Source organism: Lolium perenne, chromosome 1 (genome assembly GCF_019359855.2).
Source record: "Lolium perenne isolate Kyuss_39 chromosome 1, Kyuss_2.0, whole genome shotgun sequence".
Taxonomy (NCBI): Eukaryota; Viridiplantae; Streptophyta; class Magnoliopsida; order Poales; family Poaceae; genus Lolium; species Lolium perenne.
In genome coordinates, this window is record NC_067244.2 from 79,937,969 (window position 1) to 79,955,023 (window position 17,055).

A 17,055-nucleotide genomic window follows, 5' to 3' on the forward strand; every position below is an offset into this window, starting at 1 on the left:
TCGGCGGGCGGTGGTTCCACCGCCCGGCGGTAGGGGCGGTACCGCCCTCTTATAGCCCGCGTTGGAGGCGAGAGCGGGGCGAGAGGGAGGCGATAGCGGTACTAGTGGGGGCGGTAGGGAGGCGGTAGGGAGGAGAGAGAAGTGAGAGCTGACACTATAGCCCGTGCACTGGCACCGTGGGGTGAGAGTGAGGTGAGAGTGGGGTGATAGTGAGGATAAAAGCTGACGTGACGAGGCTATAACGGGTGATGCATTGGCACCAGCCTTAGAGCATGTCTAACAGGCCCCGTATATTTTCGCCCCTTAAAACACGAGTAAAGGGCCCTGTATTCACTTTTCGCCGGCCGAAAACTCGGACGAGCTAGCAGAACCCGTATCCCTAAACTGTAAAAGAGCATATATCTACAATATGCCAAATCATTTTTTTTCTTTTTTCCCCTTCTTCCTCCTCTCCTTCTTCCTCCTCCAGCCCCACTGCCCCTACCCCTGCCCCGCCCGGCCGCCGCCCCCCGCCGCCGCCCCTGCCGGCGCGCACGCCCGCCACGGCCCCCGTCGCCCGCTTCGCCACCACAGCCTTTCGCGCCCACCGCCATGGGCCGGCCGCCCCGCCCACCACGGCCCCGTCTCCACCGCCCACCACGGCACCCGCCGCCACCAGCCGTAGGTCGCCGCCCCGCCCGCCACAGCCTTGGCCACGACGGCCTCCGCCCGCCATCGCTTGGCCACGTCCGCCCTCGCCCGCCACGACCGCCTCGCCCGCCACGACCGCTTCGCCCCGACCCCGCCCCGCCCGCGAGAAGACCTGCAGGCACTGCAGCGCGGCAGCCACGGACGCTCGGCGGCGCGGCGGAGGTGGTCGCACGTTTCTCCAGCGGGGCTCCATGGCGGAAGCAGTTGCAATTTGGTGAAAATTCAGCGCGCCACAGGTGAGGGGTTGGCCCTGTATTCAGCCTCCCACCCTGTACTTGTAAGAGCAACTCTAACAGAGCCCGTAAACGGGCCAAAACCGAAAATAACCGCCGTTTTACGGGTTCGGGGCGAAAAACGGTGCCGATCAGTGACCGTAAAAGGGCCAAAACCGAAAAACTTTTTTCGGGCCGAGACCGAAAACTCAAAACGGCCTGTAGTTGTAGGGGTCGATCGAGCGAACCGAACGCTCGATCCCTATCTAGGGCGCGCTGAAGGTTCAGCTGACGCAACCGCTCGCTCGCTCCTTCCCCCACGCTCCCCGCGCCGCCACCACACTCCGCCGCCGCCGCCCCGCCCAATTCTCCCGAGCCCCACAACCCGGAGGTAGCGACGGCCGCCCCGCACCCCGTCCGCTGTTCCTCGCCCAACTCCGGCTGCCGCCCCCACCGCCGCCGCCGCCGCTCCGTCGGAATCGAGGATGAGCTCGGGCGACGATTTCGATCTGTCGGATTCGTCGAGCTCTGACGATTCCGACCTCGATGAGCTGCTCCAGGACGACGACTTGGAGGCCACCATGCTCCTCCTCGCCGTCAAGGACCTGGAGGACCGTGTGAAGCTACTGAATCGGAGGCGCGGCTCCGTGTTCGGCTGGAACCACATCCAGCGGAATCGCCTCCTCGGCCACGAGCAGCTGATGGAGGACTACTTCGCCGAGGTACCTACCTATCCTGCCCATCTGTTCCGTAGGAGGTATCACATGCGGCGTAGCTTGTTCGTCCGAATCGTCAAAGACTGCGAATTGCATTCGAATTACTTCAAGCAACGTAGGAATGCCGCCGGGGTGATGGGTGATACGTCTCCGACGTATCGATAATTTCTTATGTTCCATGCCACATTATTGATGTTATCTACATGTTTTATGCACACTTTATGTCATATTCGTGCATTTTCTGGAACTAACCTATTAACAAGATGCCGAAGTGCCAGTTGCTGTTTTCTGCTGTTTTTGGTTTCAGAAATCCTAGTAAGGAAATATTCTCGGAATTGGACGAAATCAAAGCCCAGGGGCCTATTTTTCCACGAAGCTTCCAGAAGTCCGAAGGAGAGACGAAGAGGGGCCACGAGGGGGCCACACCCTAGGGCGGCGCGACCCCCCCTTGGCCGCGCGGCCCTGTGGTGTGGGGCCCCCGTGCCGCCTCTTGACCTGCCCTTCCGCCTACAAATAGCCTCCGTGACGAAACCCCCAGTACCGAGAGCCACGATACGGAAAACCTTCCAGAGACGCCGCCAACGCCGATCCCATCTCGGGGGATCCAGGAGATCGCCTCCGGCACCCCCGCCGAGAGGGGAATCATCTCCCGGAGGACTCTACGCCGCCATGGTCGCCTCCGGTGTGATGTGTGAGTAGTCTACCCCTGGACTATGGGTCCATAGCAGTAGCTAGATGGTTGTCTTCTCCCCATTGTGCTATCATTGTCGGATCTTGTGAGCTGCCTAACATGATCAAGATCGTCTATCTGTAATTCTATATGTTGCGTTTGTTGGGATCCGATGAATAGAGAATACTTGTTATGTTGATTATCAAAGTTATATCTATGTGTTGTTTATGATCTTGCATGCTCTCCGTTATTAGTAGATGCTCTGGCCAAGTTGATGCTAGTAACTCCAAGAGGGAGTATTTATGCTCGATAGTGGGTTCATGTCTCCGTGAATCTGGAGGGGTGACAAGAACCTCTAAGGTTATGGATGTGCTGTTGCCACTAGGGATAAAACATTAGTGCTATGTTCAAGGATGTAGTCACTAGTTACATTACGCGCAATACTTAATGCAATTATCTGTTGTTAACAACTTAATACTGGAGGGGGTTCGGATGATAACCTGAAGGTGGACTTTTTAGGCATAGATGCATGCTGGATGGCGGTCTATGTACTTTGTCGTAATGCCCAATTAAATCTCACTATACTCATCATGATATGTATGTGCATGGTCATGCTCTCTTTATTTGTCAATTGCCCAACTGTAATTTGTTCACCCAACATGCTGTTCGTCTTATGGGAGAGACACCTCTAGTGAACTGTGGACCCCGGTCCAATTCTCTTTACTGAAATACAACCTACTGCAATACTTGTTCTACTGTTTTCTGCAAACAATCATCTTCCACACAATACGGTTAATCCTTTGTTACAGCAAGCCGGTGAGATTGACAACCTCACTGTTTCGTTGGGGCAAAGTACTTTGGTTGTGTTGTGCAGGTTCCACGTTGGCGCCGGAATCCCTGGTGTTGCGCCGCACTACATCCCGCCGCCATCAACCTTCAACGTGCTTCTTGACTCCTACTGGTCCGATTAAACCTTGGTTTCTTACTGAGGGAAACTTGCCACTGTGCGCATCACACCTTCCTCTTGGGGTTCCCAACGGACGTGCCAACCACACGCATCAAGCAAATTTCTGGCGCCGTTGCCGGGGAGATCAAGACACGCTGCAAGGGGAGTCTCCACTTCTCAATCTCTTTACTTTGTTTTTGTCTTGCTTAGTTTTATTTACTACTTTGTTTGCTGCACTAAATCAAAATACAAAAAAATTAGTTGCTAGTTTTACTTTACTTGCTATCTTGTTCACTATATCAAAAACACAAAAAAAATTAGTTTACTTGCATTTACTTTATATAGTTTGCTTTATTTACTGTTGCTAAAATGGCCAACGCTGAAAATACTAAGTTGTGTGATTTCACAACCACAAATAATAATGATTTCTTATGCACACCTATTGCTCCACCTGCTACTACAGCAGAATTCTTTGAAATTAAACCTGCTTTACTGAATCTTGTTATGCGAGAGCAATTTTCTGGTGTTAGTTCTGATGATGCTGCTGCCCATCTTAATAATTTTGTTGAATTATGTGAAATGCAAAAATATAAAGATGTAGATGGTGATATTATTAAACTAAAATTGTTCCCTTTCTCATTAAGAGGAAGAGCTAAAGATTGGTTGCTATCTCTGCCTAAGAATAGTATTGATTCATGGACTAAATGCAAGGATGCTTTTATTGGTAGATATTATCCCCCTGCTAAAATTATATCTTTGAGGAGTAGCATAATGAATTTTAAACAATTAGATACTGAACATGTTGCTCAAGCTTGGGAAAGAATGAAATCTCTGGTTAAAAATTGCCCAACCCATGGACTGACTACTTGGATGATCATCCAAACCTTCTATGCAGGACTAAATTTTTCTTCACGGAATTTATTGGATTCAGCTGCTGGAGGTACCTTTATGTCCATTACTCTTGGTGAAGCAACAAAGCTTCTTGATAATATGATGATCAACTACTCTGAATGGCACACGGAAAGAGCTCCACAAGGTAAGAAGGTAAATTCTGTCGAAGAAACCTCTTCCTTGAGTGATAAGATTGATGCTATTATGTCTATGCTTGTGAATGATAGGACTAATATTGATCCTAATAATGTTCCATTAGCTTCATTGGTTGCACAAGAAGAACATGTTGATGTAAAGTTCATTAAAAATAATAATTTCAACAACAATGCTTGCCGGAACAATTCTAGTAACAACTATAGGCCATATCCTTATAATAATGGCAACGGCTATGGTAATTCTTATGGGAATTCTTACAACAATAATAGGAATTCACCCCCTGGACTTGAAGCCATGCTTAAAGAATTTATTAGTACACAAACTGCTTTTAACAAATCTGTTGAAGAAAAGCTTGGGAAAATTGATATACTTGCTTCTAAAGTCGATAGTCTTGCTGCTGATGTTGATCTTTTGAAATCAAAAGTTTTGCCTAATGAGAATCATCATAATAAAATTGTTACTACAGCAAATTCCATTCAAGTTAGAATTAATGAGAATATAAGATTAATGGCTGAACTGCGTGCTAGGTGGGATAGAGAAGAAAATGAAAAACTAGCTAAAGAAAAGAATATAGCTAAAGTTTGGACTATTACCACCACTAGTAATGCTAATGCTACACATGTTGCTGCACCTCCTACTAATACTAATAAAAGAATTGGTGTTAGCAATGTTTCCACTTCTAATGCAAAGCGCGAAAAACTGCTCGAAATCGCTTAAAATCATTGAAATCGCTCGTGATAAAGCTGCTGAAATCTTTTCCAACATTGGGGATGATGATCCTATTGCTTTAGATTATAATGGTTTGAATTTTGATGATTGCCACATCTCTGAAGTTATAAAGTTCTTGCAAAAACTTGCTAAAAGTCCTAATGCTAGTGCTATAAATTTGGCTTTCACGCATCATATTACAAATGCTCTCATAAAAGCTAGAGAAGAGAAATTAGAGCGCGAAGCCTCTATTCCTAAAAAGCTAGAGGATGGTTGGGAGCCCATCATTAAGATGAAGGTTAAAGATTTTGATTGTAATGCTTTATGTGATCTTGGTGCAAGTATTTCTGTTATGCCTAAGAAAATTTATAATATGCTTGACTTGCCACCACTGAAAGATTGTTATTTGGATGTTAATCTTGCTGATCATTCTACAAAGAAACCTTTGGGTAAGGTTGATAATGTTCGCATTACCGTTAACAATAACCTTGTTCCCGTTGATTTTGTTGTCTTGGATATTGAATGCAATGCATCTTGTCCCATTATATTGGGAAGACCTTTTCTTCGAACTGTTGGTGCTATTATTGATATGAAGGAAGGTAATATAAAATATCAATTTCCTCTCAAGAAAGGTATGGAACACTTCCCTAGAAAGATAATGAAGTACCCTTTTGATTCTATTATGAGAACAAATTATGATGTTGACACTTCATCCTTTGATAATACTTGATACACACTTTCTGCGCCTAGCTGAAAGGCGTTAAAGAAAAGCGCTTATGGGAGACAACCCATGTTTTTACCTACAGTACTTTGTTTTTATTTTGTGTCTTGGAAGTTGTTTACTACTGTAGCAACCTCTCCTTATCTTAGTTTTGTGTTTTGTTGTGCCAAGTTAAGCCGTTGATAGAAAAGTAAGTACTAGATTTGGATTACTGCACAGTTCCAGATTTCTTTGCTGTCACGAATCTGGGTCCACCTCCCTGTAGGTAGCTCAGAAAATTAAGCCAATTTACGTGCATGATCCTCAGATATGTACGCAACTTTCATTAAGTTTGAGCATTTTCATCTGAGCAAGTCTGGTGCCATTTTAAAATTCGTCAATACGAACTATTCTGTTTTGACAGATTCTGCCTTTTATTTCGCATTGTCTCTTTTGCTATGTTGGATGAATTTCTTTGATCCACTAATGTCCAGTAGCATTATGCAATGTCCAGAAGTGTTAAGAATGATTGTGTCACCTCTGAATATGTCAATTTATATTGTGCACTAACCCTCTAATGAGTTGTTTCGAGTTTGGTATGGAGGAAGTTTTCAAGGGTCAAGAGAGGAGTATGATGCAACATGATCAAGGAGAGTGAAAGCTCTAAGCTTGGGGATGCCCCGGTGGTTCACCCCTGCATATATCAAGAAGACTCAAGCGTCTAAGCTTGGGGATGCCCAAGGCATCCCCTTCTTCATCGACAACATTATCAGGTTCCTCCCCTGAAACTATATTTTTATTCCATCACATCTTATGTGCTTTTTCTTGGAGCGTCGGTTTGTTTTTGTTTTTGTTTTGTTTGAATAAAATGGATCCTAGCATTCACTTTATGGGAGAGAGACACGCTCCGCTGTAGCATATGGACAAGTATGTCCTTGGTTTCTACTCATAGTATTCATGGCGAAGTTTCTCCTTCGTTAAATTGTTATATGGTTGGAATTGGAAAATGATACATGTAGTAATTGCTATAAATGTCTTGGGTAATGTGATACTTGGCAATTGTTGTGCTCATGTTTAAGCTCTTGCATCATATGCTTTGCACCCATTAATGAAGAAATACATAGAGCATGCTAAAATTTGGTTTGCATATTTGGTTTCTCTAAGGTCTAGATAATTTCTAGTATTGAGTTTGAACAACAAGGAAGACGGTGTAGAGTCTTATAATGTTTTCAATATGTCTTTTATGTGAGTTTTGCTGCACCGGTTCATCCTTGTGTTTGTTTCAAATAAGCCTTGCTAGCCTAAACCTTGTATCGAGAGGGAATACTTCTCATGCATCCAAAATACTTGAGCCAACCACTATGCCATTTGTGTCCACCATACCTACCTATACTACATGGTATTTTCCGCCATTCCAAAGTAAATTGCTTGAGTGCTACCTTTAAAATTCCATCATTCACCTTTGCAATATATAGCTCATGGGACAAATAGCTTAAAAACTATTGTGGTATTGAATATGTAATTATGCACTTATCTCTTATTAAGTTGCTTGTTGTGCGATAACCATGTTTACTGGGGACGCCATCAACTTTTCATTGTTGAATTTCATGTGAGTTGCTATGCATGTTCGTCTTGTCTGAAGTAAGGGCGATCTACACTGAGTTGAATGGTTTGAGCATGCATATTGTGAGAGAAGAACATTGGGCCGCTAACTAAAGCCATGATCCATGGTGGAAGTTTCAGTTTTGGACAAACATCCTCAAATCTCTAATGAGAAAAGAATTAATGGTTGTTGAATGCTTAAGCATTAAAAGAGGAGTCCATTATCTGTTGTCTATGTTGTCCCGGTATGGATGTCTAAGTTGAGAATAATCAAAAGCGAGAAATCCAAATGCGAGCTTTCTCCTTAGACCTTTGTACAAAGTGCATAGAGGTACCCCTTTGTGATACTTGGTTAAAGCATATGTATTGCGGTGATAATCCAGGTAGTCCAAGCTAATTAGGACAAGGTGCGGGCACTATTAGTACACTATGCATGAGGCTTGCAACTTATAAGATATAATTTACATGATGCATATGCTTTATTACTACCGTTGACAAAATTGTTTCATGTTTTCAAAATCAAAGCTCTAGCACAAATATAGCAATCGATGCTTTTCCTCTATGGAGGACAATTCTTTTACTTTTAATGTTGAGTCAGTTCACCCATTTCTCTCCACCTCAAGAAGCAAACACTTGTGTGAACTGTGCATTGATTCCTACATACTTGCTTATTGCACTTATTATATTACTCTATGTTGACAATATCCATGAGATATACATGTTACAAGTTGAAAGCAACCGCTGAAACTTAATCTTCTTTTGTGTTGCTTCAATGCCTTTACTTTGAATTATTGCTTTATGAGTTAACTCTTATGCAAGACTTAATTGATGCTTGTCTTGAAGTGCTATTCATGAAAGGTCTTTGCTTTATGATTCACTTGTTTACTCATGTCATATACATTGTTCTGATCGCTGCATTCACTACATATGCTTTACAAATAGTATGATCAAGGTTATGATGGCATGTCACTCCAGAAATTATCTGTGTTATCGTTTTACCTGCTCGGGACGAGCAGAACTAAGCTTGGGGATGCTGATACGTCTCCGACGTATCGATAATTTCTTATGTTCCATGCCACATTATTGATGTTATCTACATGTTTTATGCACACTTTATGTCATATTCGTGCATTTTCGGAACTAACCTATTAACAAGATGCCGAAGTGCCATTGTTTTTCTGCTGTTTTTGGTTTCAGAAATCCTAGTAAGGAAATATTCTCGGAATTGGACGAAATCAAAGCCCAGGGGCCTATTTTTCCACGAAGCTTCCGTAAGTCCGAAGGAGAGACGAAGAGGGGCCACGAGGGGGCCACACCCTAGGCGGCGCGGCCCCCCCTTGGCCGCGCGGCCCCGTGGTGTGGGGCCCCGTGCCGCCTCTTGACCTGCCCTTCCGCCTACAAATAGCCTCCGTGACGAAACCCCGACCGAGAGCCACGATACGGAAAACCTTCAGAGACGCCGCCAACGCCGATCCCATCTCGGGGATCCAGAGATCGCCTCCGGCACCCTCGCCGAGAGGGGAATCATCTCCCGGAGGACTCTACGCCGCCATGGTCGCCTCCGGTGTGATGTGTGAGTAGTCTACCCCTGGACTATGGGTCCATAGCAGTAGCTAGATGGTTGTCTTCTCCCCATTGTGCTATCATTGTCGGATCTTGTGAGCTGCCTAACATGATCAAGATCGTCTATCTGTAATTCTATATGTTGCGTTTGTTGGGATCCGATGAATAGAGAATACTTGTTATGTTGATTATCAAAGTTATATCTATGTGTTGTTTATGATCTTGCATGCTCTCCGTTATTAGTAGATGCTCTGGCCAAGTTGATGCTAGTAACTCCAAGAGGGAGTATTTATGCTCGATAGTGGGTTCATGTCTCCGTGAATCTGGAGGGGTGACAAGAACCTCTAAGGTTATGGATGTGCTGTTGCCACTAGGGATAAAACATTAGTGCTATGTTCAAGGATGTAGTCACTAGTTACATTACGCGCAATACTTAATGCAATTGTCTGTTGTTAGCAACTTAATACTGGAGGGGGTTCGGATGATAACCTGAAGGTGGACTTTTTAGGCATAGATGCATGCTGGATGGCGGTCTATGTACTTTGTCGTAATGCCCAATTAAATCTCACTATACTCATCATGATATGTATGTGCATGGTCATGCTCTCTTTATTTGTCAATTGCCCAACTGTAATTTGTTCACCCAACATGCTGTTCGTCTTATGGGAGAGACACCTCTAGTGAACTGTGGACCCCGGTCCAATTCTCTTTACTGAAATACAACCTACTGCAATACTTGTTCTACTGTTTTCTGCAAACAATCATCTTCCACACAATACGGTTAATCCTTTGTTACAGCAAGCCGGTGAGATTGACAACCTCACTGTTTCGTTGGGGCAAAGTACTTTGGTTGTGTTGTGCAGGTTCCACGTTGGCGCCGGAATCCCTGGTGTTGCGCCGCACTACATCCCACCGCCATCAACCTTCAACGTGCTTCTTGACTCCTACTGGTCCGATTAAACCTTGGTTTCTTACTGAGGGAAACTTACCGCTGTGCGCATCACACCTTCCTCTTGGGGTTCCCAACGGACGTGCCAACCACACGCATCAATGGGTTTCAGCGCTTTCCAAAATATCTCTGTTGCCATGAGGGTAATTGCGTATGGCATCCCTGCGGATTACACCGACGAGTATCTTCGAATTGGCGAAGATACTACCACGGAGTCAGTCCGCAGGTTTGCTCGCATGATTATCAAGTTGTACGGACCTACGTATCTCCGAGCTCCCAACGAGGATGACACCAAACGGTTGATTGAGATAAATGAGAAAAGAGGTTGGCCTGGAATGCTTGGTAGTCTCGATTGTATGCATTGGACATGGAAGAATTGTCCAAAAGCATGGCATGGACAGTACTGTGGCAAGAGCAAAGATGCAACCACTGTCCTTGAGGCCGTAGCATCACAAGATTTGTGGATTTGGCACTGTTTTTTTGGTTTGCCGGGGACACTCAATGACATCAACGTCCTGCAAAGGTCTCATTTATTTGCTAAATTAGCAAATGGGGAAGCACTCACTTGCAACTACAAGGTCATGAACAATGAGTACACAATGGGCTATTACCTAGCCGATGGCATCTATCCGGATTGGGCAACTTTTGTTAAGTCTGTCAAGAATCCCCAAGATAGAATAGAAGTTGAATTTGCCAAGGCTCAAGAAGCTGCTCGCAAGGACATTGAGAGAGCTTTTGGTGTTTTGCAAGCAAGGTTTGCCATTGTTCGTGGCCCAGCCAGATTTTGGGACAAGAAAACCCTTGTCAACATCATGACATGTTGTGTGATTTTTCACAACATGATCATCGAGGATGAAAGAGACTTGAGCTTGCCCTGCTTCTATGACAATGTTGGCACCCGAGTGGAACCCCAACGCAATCCGGATTGCATTGAAGATTTCCTTGAGGCACATCGGCAGATTGAGAATTCCACTACCCATGCCCAGCTCGTCTATGATCTGAAGATGCACCACTGGCAGCGACATGGCCGTCGCCTTTGATCCTACCATTCCATTCATTTGCTTGTCACATGTATCATTGTTGAGACATTTGTGCATTTGTCCAATTTTCCCGAAGTTGTTGTAATTTGGTTGAGACATTTTACATTTGTTCAATTTTCCCAGAACTGTTGTAATAATTTGGTTCAGATAATTATTTATGTGTTGTAATAATTTGGATGATTATTTGATTAATTAAGATACATTGTTCTATGTGTTGCATATGAAAAACCCTGCTTTTACGGGCCGAAAAATGGCAGGCGCAGAACAGAGCACCGCTGCTGCTGAAATACATGGTTCGCGTTTTTATGGGCTCTGTTAGAGATGCTCTAAGGGGCGAGGAGCCGCCCCGTAGCCAAAACTGTAAAAATTCAATACAGAGAGTTGATTTACGGGGTCTGCTAGACGGCCGGGTAGAGCTCTACCCCGTATATCGGCGGTTATTTTACGGGTGACGTGTTTTAAGGGTTTGTTAGACATGCTCTTACATTGGATAGCGATTTGATCTGATTTTAGAGGGAGGACTGGACAAGACGAGACAGTACCGGAGGGGGAATCTGAGAGAACTTGACTTGATTCCTTGTCGACGAAGGCTGCGATAATCTCAAGCTCTCCTCCCGCTCTTTCCGCACCTCACTCGCGACCAAACCCGATTTCGTCGGCTAGGATCGGCCTCCCGCCTCCGCATCGATGACCATGGAGGCGGAGCGCGACGGCGAGGAGCAGCGGCGCCCTCTCCTCTCATCATCCTCCCCGCCAGGTCCTCCACTCGCCATCGAATCGACCCATCTGATCTCGTCTCATCTCTGATCTCATCCCTCTTAGTGGAATTTCGTTTCAGCAGCAGCAGCATCGGCAGCGGTGCACGGCAGCTTGTCGGCGCTGCGCGGAGGCGGAGGAGGGTGGGCCGGCGGCGGGCCGGAGTTCTGCGCTGCCGAGGAGTCCGTCGCCACCTTCTCCTCACCTAACTACTATCCCCCGGCCCCGGAGCCCCACCACGACGCCGTCTACCCACTGTATATACCCGGCGACGTCCTCTCCCCGTCCCCATCGCCTGCTCCCACTCCTCCACATACGCATGGTAATTCATCGGTGTTACTCCGTACTTCCTTATTTCTACTGTACTTTTTTTTTGTGTTATTGTAATGCTGACCATTAGGTTCGAACATCACAATGTTTGGCGACCCTTCCTCAAGGGCCGTGTCCGTACCGTAGGATTGTACTACAATTCTACAAAATACAAAAAGCTAAAACATCTTATTTCTATTTTATACAATCCTTAATGTTCTTTGCAGTGCTTCTTTTTTCTCAAATACTTGGCTAATTGTCCGTTGCATGACTCAAAGTTTCTGATAGGGATGTACTGGATGAGGTGGAAATACGGAATCTGCTTATTGATCATGTTGGCCATCAATGCTGCTGGGGAAGTCAGCCTGCTCGCACATGGGAAATTACATCCACCAATGACTGCACTGTATATGTTGGAACTTTGGAAACTTTCATCGAGGAAAGGGATTCCATAATACGAAAGGAACCTTATCATGGTGGGAACATAGATGGAAGAGACCACGGTCCTGTTCTTGGTGTGTGGGAACTAGATTTGAGATCTGAGTTTCCCCCGCTCTTTGTGGAAAAGAAAGTGGTAGTCAAGATTCCTCATTCAGATGTCCCTGAAAAATGCTCAGGTATGATATTCATTAGTCATTGTATTGGTTCTTTTGCATAGCGGGAGTACTTTTTATGTAGTTTTCCTAACTTAGGTAAGCATAAGTTCAGTCTCAAAAAATTGCTCAATAAATTACCTTTTGCTAAGAGTGAAACAAGTTGTACTCCATATTCCTATCTACAACAATGGTGTATATTATGTTTCCTGATGTCTATGCATTATATATTGTTCAAATATCCTATTAGGCATTGCAAATACAGATGCATGCATCAATCATAATTCTCAAACTGTTATCTCAGGCCCATCAAATATCATCATGTTACCCTTTTTTTTCTTCTGCTATTATATCAGGTCAATGTTAGGGCTGTTGGTCTTGGGCCTGACAGCTGGCCAGATGTGCCAAAGTGGCAGTGGAAATTATTAACTATTAGAGATATAAATATAATATACTTCAAGTTTGAGATAGAATTAGAGATACTGTTATTTGCATCCAAGTTTATGAGTCCATCTGGCAGCCAGCTACGTAGTATATATAAAGTAACACATTGTATGCAAAATATCAAAACAATGTGAATTGTAGCGGCCTAATTTTCTTTCCATTTTCTAATTAACCTCACCTCAATCAAGCAGAGCGATCATGGCTATCTTCTTAGGCTCCTAGCTACCATTACCCAATTGGGATGATCACTCTCACCGGCATGGCTTTCACAAGTATCTATATTTTCTATTACAAAAGTTAAGTGTCAATTTAACATAAATACAATAAAAAATCTTATAGATCTAAAAGCAAGCTCATGTTGGAAGTTCACAATGTGGGAAAAGACCTCTATAAGGAAGAAACTAGCACATCCAATTCTGGGTAGACATGACATAGGAACTGATAAATATCCCACCTTGTACTATTTATGGAAAATTCATCTGATGCACCAGTAGTTTTCATTATGCTATCAATGTTCAGCAACATTGTATTCCAGTTCATGAATGAATGGATCAACTAATACTTATTGACCGATATACAGCACTAAACATAGATCCTATATAAACTGTTTGATCATTTTGTCATTTATAAGCTTCCGTTGGTCTTTTTTGATTTCAATGGTTGTGGACTAAATTGCTGACTTCCAGAATTCGAACTCATTGGATTTTGAGAAGAATTAAAAAGGATGAACTTCCGTATGATTTAATATTTCTTTTTTATTATTATCACTGAAACCTTAACTTGTCTTCGTTCATTTTTGAAGTTGTTAGGAGTTAGGATACATTTGCCAAGTGTTCTTTTGTCTCGTCAATATTCTATCATAGGCTCATGGCCCTATTTGTTCTTTCGGTATTTTTATTCTAGCAATGTAAACTTCATACTCTCTCCCATCCAGATTAATTGACACAGATTTAGGCAATGTTCCTTAAAGTCTGTACCTGTGTCAACTAATTTGGATAGGGGGAGTAATTTATTCACCATCTTTCAGGTTTTGTTAAGTTCTCATTTCCCACATTCTAATGGTTCTGACAGATTGCAAGGGTCGTGGAGAAAGGCCATGTCCTACTTGTAACACTGGTCATATGACCCAGTGCTGTGAATGTCAAGGCAGGGGTTTAGTTGCTTGCCAAGATGGATCTGATAATGAATCTGATACAGTGTTAGTTCTGCCACTTCTTTTTAAATCAGTTCATCAGTATATAATTCACCTCAATGAAGCTCATTTATCGTCACAACATAACTTGATGAACATCTATTTATGGGACATCTTGCTTTTTCACAGATGCGGAATCTGCAACGGTCAAGGAATGGTGCCCTGTATAGCATGTGGAGCTCGTGGTATATTGACATGCAAGACATGTGATGGCTGTGGTTCTCTTCTTGCACATAGATGTGCTCGTGTTCGATGGTATTATCATTTATATTTTTCTGAAACTGGTCCATCCATTTTTATTGAGAAAATAGTGGAGTAGACAAAGTATAGAGAACCAAAGATTTATGTGTTCTTTCGTGAATGTCCAAATGGAACCTACCATGATGTTACAATGCTATCTATTATGAAATCCCATTTAATACTCCATCCGTTTTTGTATAGAAGGCCACCATGCATCTCGAGGTAGAACTTTGACTAATAATTTGACCAACAAAATATGAGTTATATATCACCAAAGGCATACCATTGAATTCATATTTTAAAGATGTTTCCAAGGATATATGCTTTTTGTGTCATATAACCTATGTTTTATTGGTCAAATTATTAGAAAGTTTTTCCTCGAAATGCATCGTGGCCTTACATATAAAAATGGAGGGAGTAGTAACAGTAAGCCTGAAATTAAAGGTTGGAAAAGTTTTTAAGAACGCTTGAGGTTTTAATTGATGGTTCAGTTTGCCATTCAGTTTAGTCTTATGATGCTGCAAACCATTACATTATATATCAACACGTATTGGTGTTTTCTGGTATGAAATGAAGCTTCAGCTTCAGTTGAACGCAATCTTTATTTATCTGCAAACAAGTGGAGGATTATGTCATTAGATATACCCAGTAGCCTTGTACAGTTTGTCTCAGTCAGCAGGAGCTTATAGTCTGTGTTAAATACTTGCACCATCCTTTACAGGCTGTACCTATATAGTTTTGGTAACTAAATAAAAATTAATCTGTATTGCTTCTTTTGATCTTTCAGATGGACTAGTTTGCGAAGTTGTTTGACTGCTTGTTTTTCTCATGATCTGACTCATAGTTTCCGCTGTTTCCAGGAAGATACTGTCCGCCAGAAAAGTTAGTGTGGCAGCTGGAGCTGCTTCGGTTCCTGAAGAAGTTTTTCATAGAGCCAAAGGGGTGCAACTATGCAACATACAGGCATACCAATGCACTCCTGCTTTCTTTGCTGATTCATACCCGCTCAACCAGTTCTCCTCAGAGGTTGTTGCTAGCCGGCTGCTAGTTCCGCCATCTGCAAGGGTTATTTCCGAGAGACACATCATCTCGGAGGTGCCTGTTACCCGCGTCACGATGTCTCACCGCAAGCGATCTTTCAGCTTCTATGTCGTTGGCTATAGCAGAGATGTTTTTGTAAGGGACTATCCTTCAAATTTCTGTTGGGGCCTCTGCTTTTGCTTCGAATGGTTGTGGAACTAGCTGCATTCCATACCATTCTTTCGGCAAATGTTGCACCATAGAACCTGGTGCGTAGTTGTAAAGATGTGCTGCGATTTCTGGCTTGTTATACAGAATCAGTATTTGCACTTTTGTACAGAATTAGTGCAAGTAAAATCATTCATATTCGGTCATGAAAAAGAAACTGCGGTCAGATGAGTTCTCTTCTTATTCGCTACTGTGTATTGCCTCTCAAGATACATAAGGGTTTTAAATCTCAGAAGAGATACAAAAGGTAGGCGATTTGCACAAAAATAACCCAAAAGTGAAAGAAAAGCACAGACTGATCCTCCGGCGAAACTATTTCACTCATCTAACCCTTTTGTGTGGCGCCCCTCTCATGGGCGCCACACATACCCATGTGGCGCCCGTGCTGCCGGCGCCACAAACCCATCCGACGTGGCCCGTCGACGCTGAGCTGGTGAGCTGATCCGACGTGGCAGCATGTGTGGCGCTGCTCACATCGGCGCCACACTTTGAAAGTGTGGCGCCCGCGGCAAGGGCGCCACGCATCCACTTAAGTTTGGCCGCGCCAGCCCGCCCAGCCCGACCCATCTTCTTTCTCCTCCCTCGGTTCTTCTTCTCTCAATGGAGGCGGCCGGTTCTCTCTCCCCCCCCTTCCCCCCCACCAAATCAACCACCAAATCACCAGATCTGTCCGTGGAGATCGTTCCCCATCCATTTCTCAAGGTAATCCCCTTCGAATCTTCTCCATTCATCCACTAATTTCATAGATCTTGCTAGATTTGGACATGAACCCTAGACATGCAATTTTTTTGTGCACTCTATATTGTAGTGTTTGTGTTGAAGATGGTAGCCTCATGTATGCATGTGTTTGAACCATAGATTTGTTGAAACCTAGATATGAAATTTCACATGTATGTGTTGAAACCCTATGTATGTATGTGTTGAAATGTGTAATATTTACCTAGGAAATGCATTCAAATGTGTTACATATGCCTAGTATTTGTGATGGAATAACTCATATTTGTTAGTGGAATGGGTCATAATATGGTTCAAACATGTAAACATGTAGGATGGACGGTCCTGGTGGCCGGCGAGGCGGTCGAGGCCGCGGTCCTGGTGACATAGGCATCCCAAATGGGCCTGCCGAAGATAGTACCCGGGGTTTACTGAAGGCCCAATACCCGAAGAATAAGAAGATTCGGGAGCCCAAGATGTATTAAGGAAAGTTAGAGTTGTAATAGGAAGTGTTATTTGTAATCTGGCGGGATGGGTTAGAGACCGTCCCGGACTCTGTAACTTGTACAAAACGAAACCCTCGGCTCCACCTCCTATATAAAGGGGGAGTCGAGGGACGAAGAGATCATCGAATCATTGTTGCAAACCCTAGTTCTCATAATCGTCGAGTACTTTTCGGCTGAAACCTTCGAGATCTACTTGCCCTCTACTTCCAA

General features: G+C 44.0%; 1 protein-coding gene across 2 annotated transcripts; it reads left to right on the forward strand.

Annotated features, from left to right (window-relative positions):
- The first annotated feature begins 11,327 nt into the window (after positions 1–11,327).
- On the forward strand, positions 11,328–15,808 carry LOC127294357 (uncharacterized). 2 transcript variants are annotated; one of them, XM_051324160.2, is made up of 6 exons: positions 11,328–11,600; positions 11,682–11,921; positions 12,187–12,525; positions 14,017–14,143; positions 14,267–14,392; positions 15,238–15,808. In XM_051324160.2, the coding sequence occupies exons 1-6, from the start codon at positions 11,531–11,533 to the stop codon at positions 15,617–15,619; spliced, it is 1,284 nt and encodes a 427-aa protein (XP_051180120.1). In that variant the 5' UTR covers positions 11,328–11,530; the 3' UTR covers positions 15,620–15,808. The 2 variants fall into 2 exon arrangements, with proteins under 2 accessions (XP_051180120.1, XP_051180128.1); XM_051324168.2 differs by having other exon boundaries at positions 11,329–11,600; positions 11,685–11,921.
- The last annotated feature ends 1,247 nt before the right edge of the window (positions 15,809–17,055 follow it).

Excerpts from the sequence above, each read along its gene's own strand:
- LOC127294357 (XM_051324160.2), top strand. The coding sequence starts at position 11,531 with ATGACCATGGAGGCGGAGCGCGACGGCGAGGAGCAGCGGCGCCCTCTC. Across the intron at positions 12,526-14,016 it reads TGTCCCTGAAAAATGCTCAG|ATTGCAAGGGTCGTGGAGAA; the intron begins GTATGATATTCA and ends TGGTTCTGACAG. Across the intron at positions 14,144-14,266 it reads GATAATGAATCTGATACAGT|ATGCGGAATCTGCAACGGTC; the intron begins GTTAGTTCTGCC and ends GCTTTTTCACAG.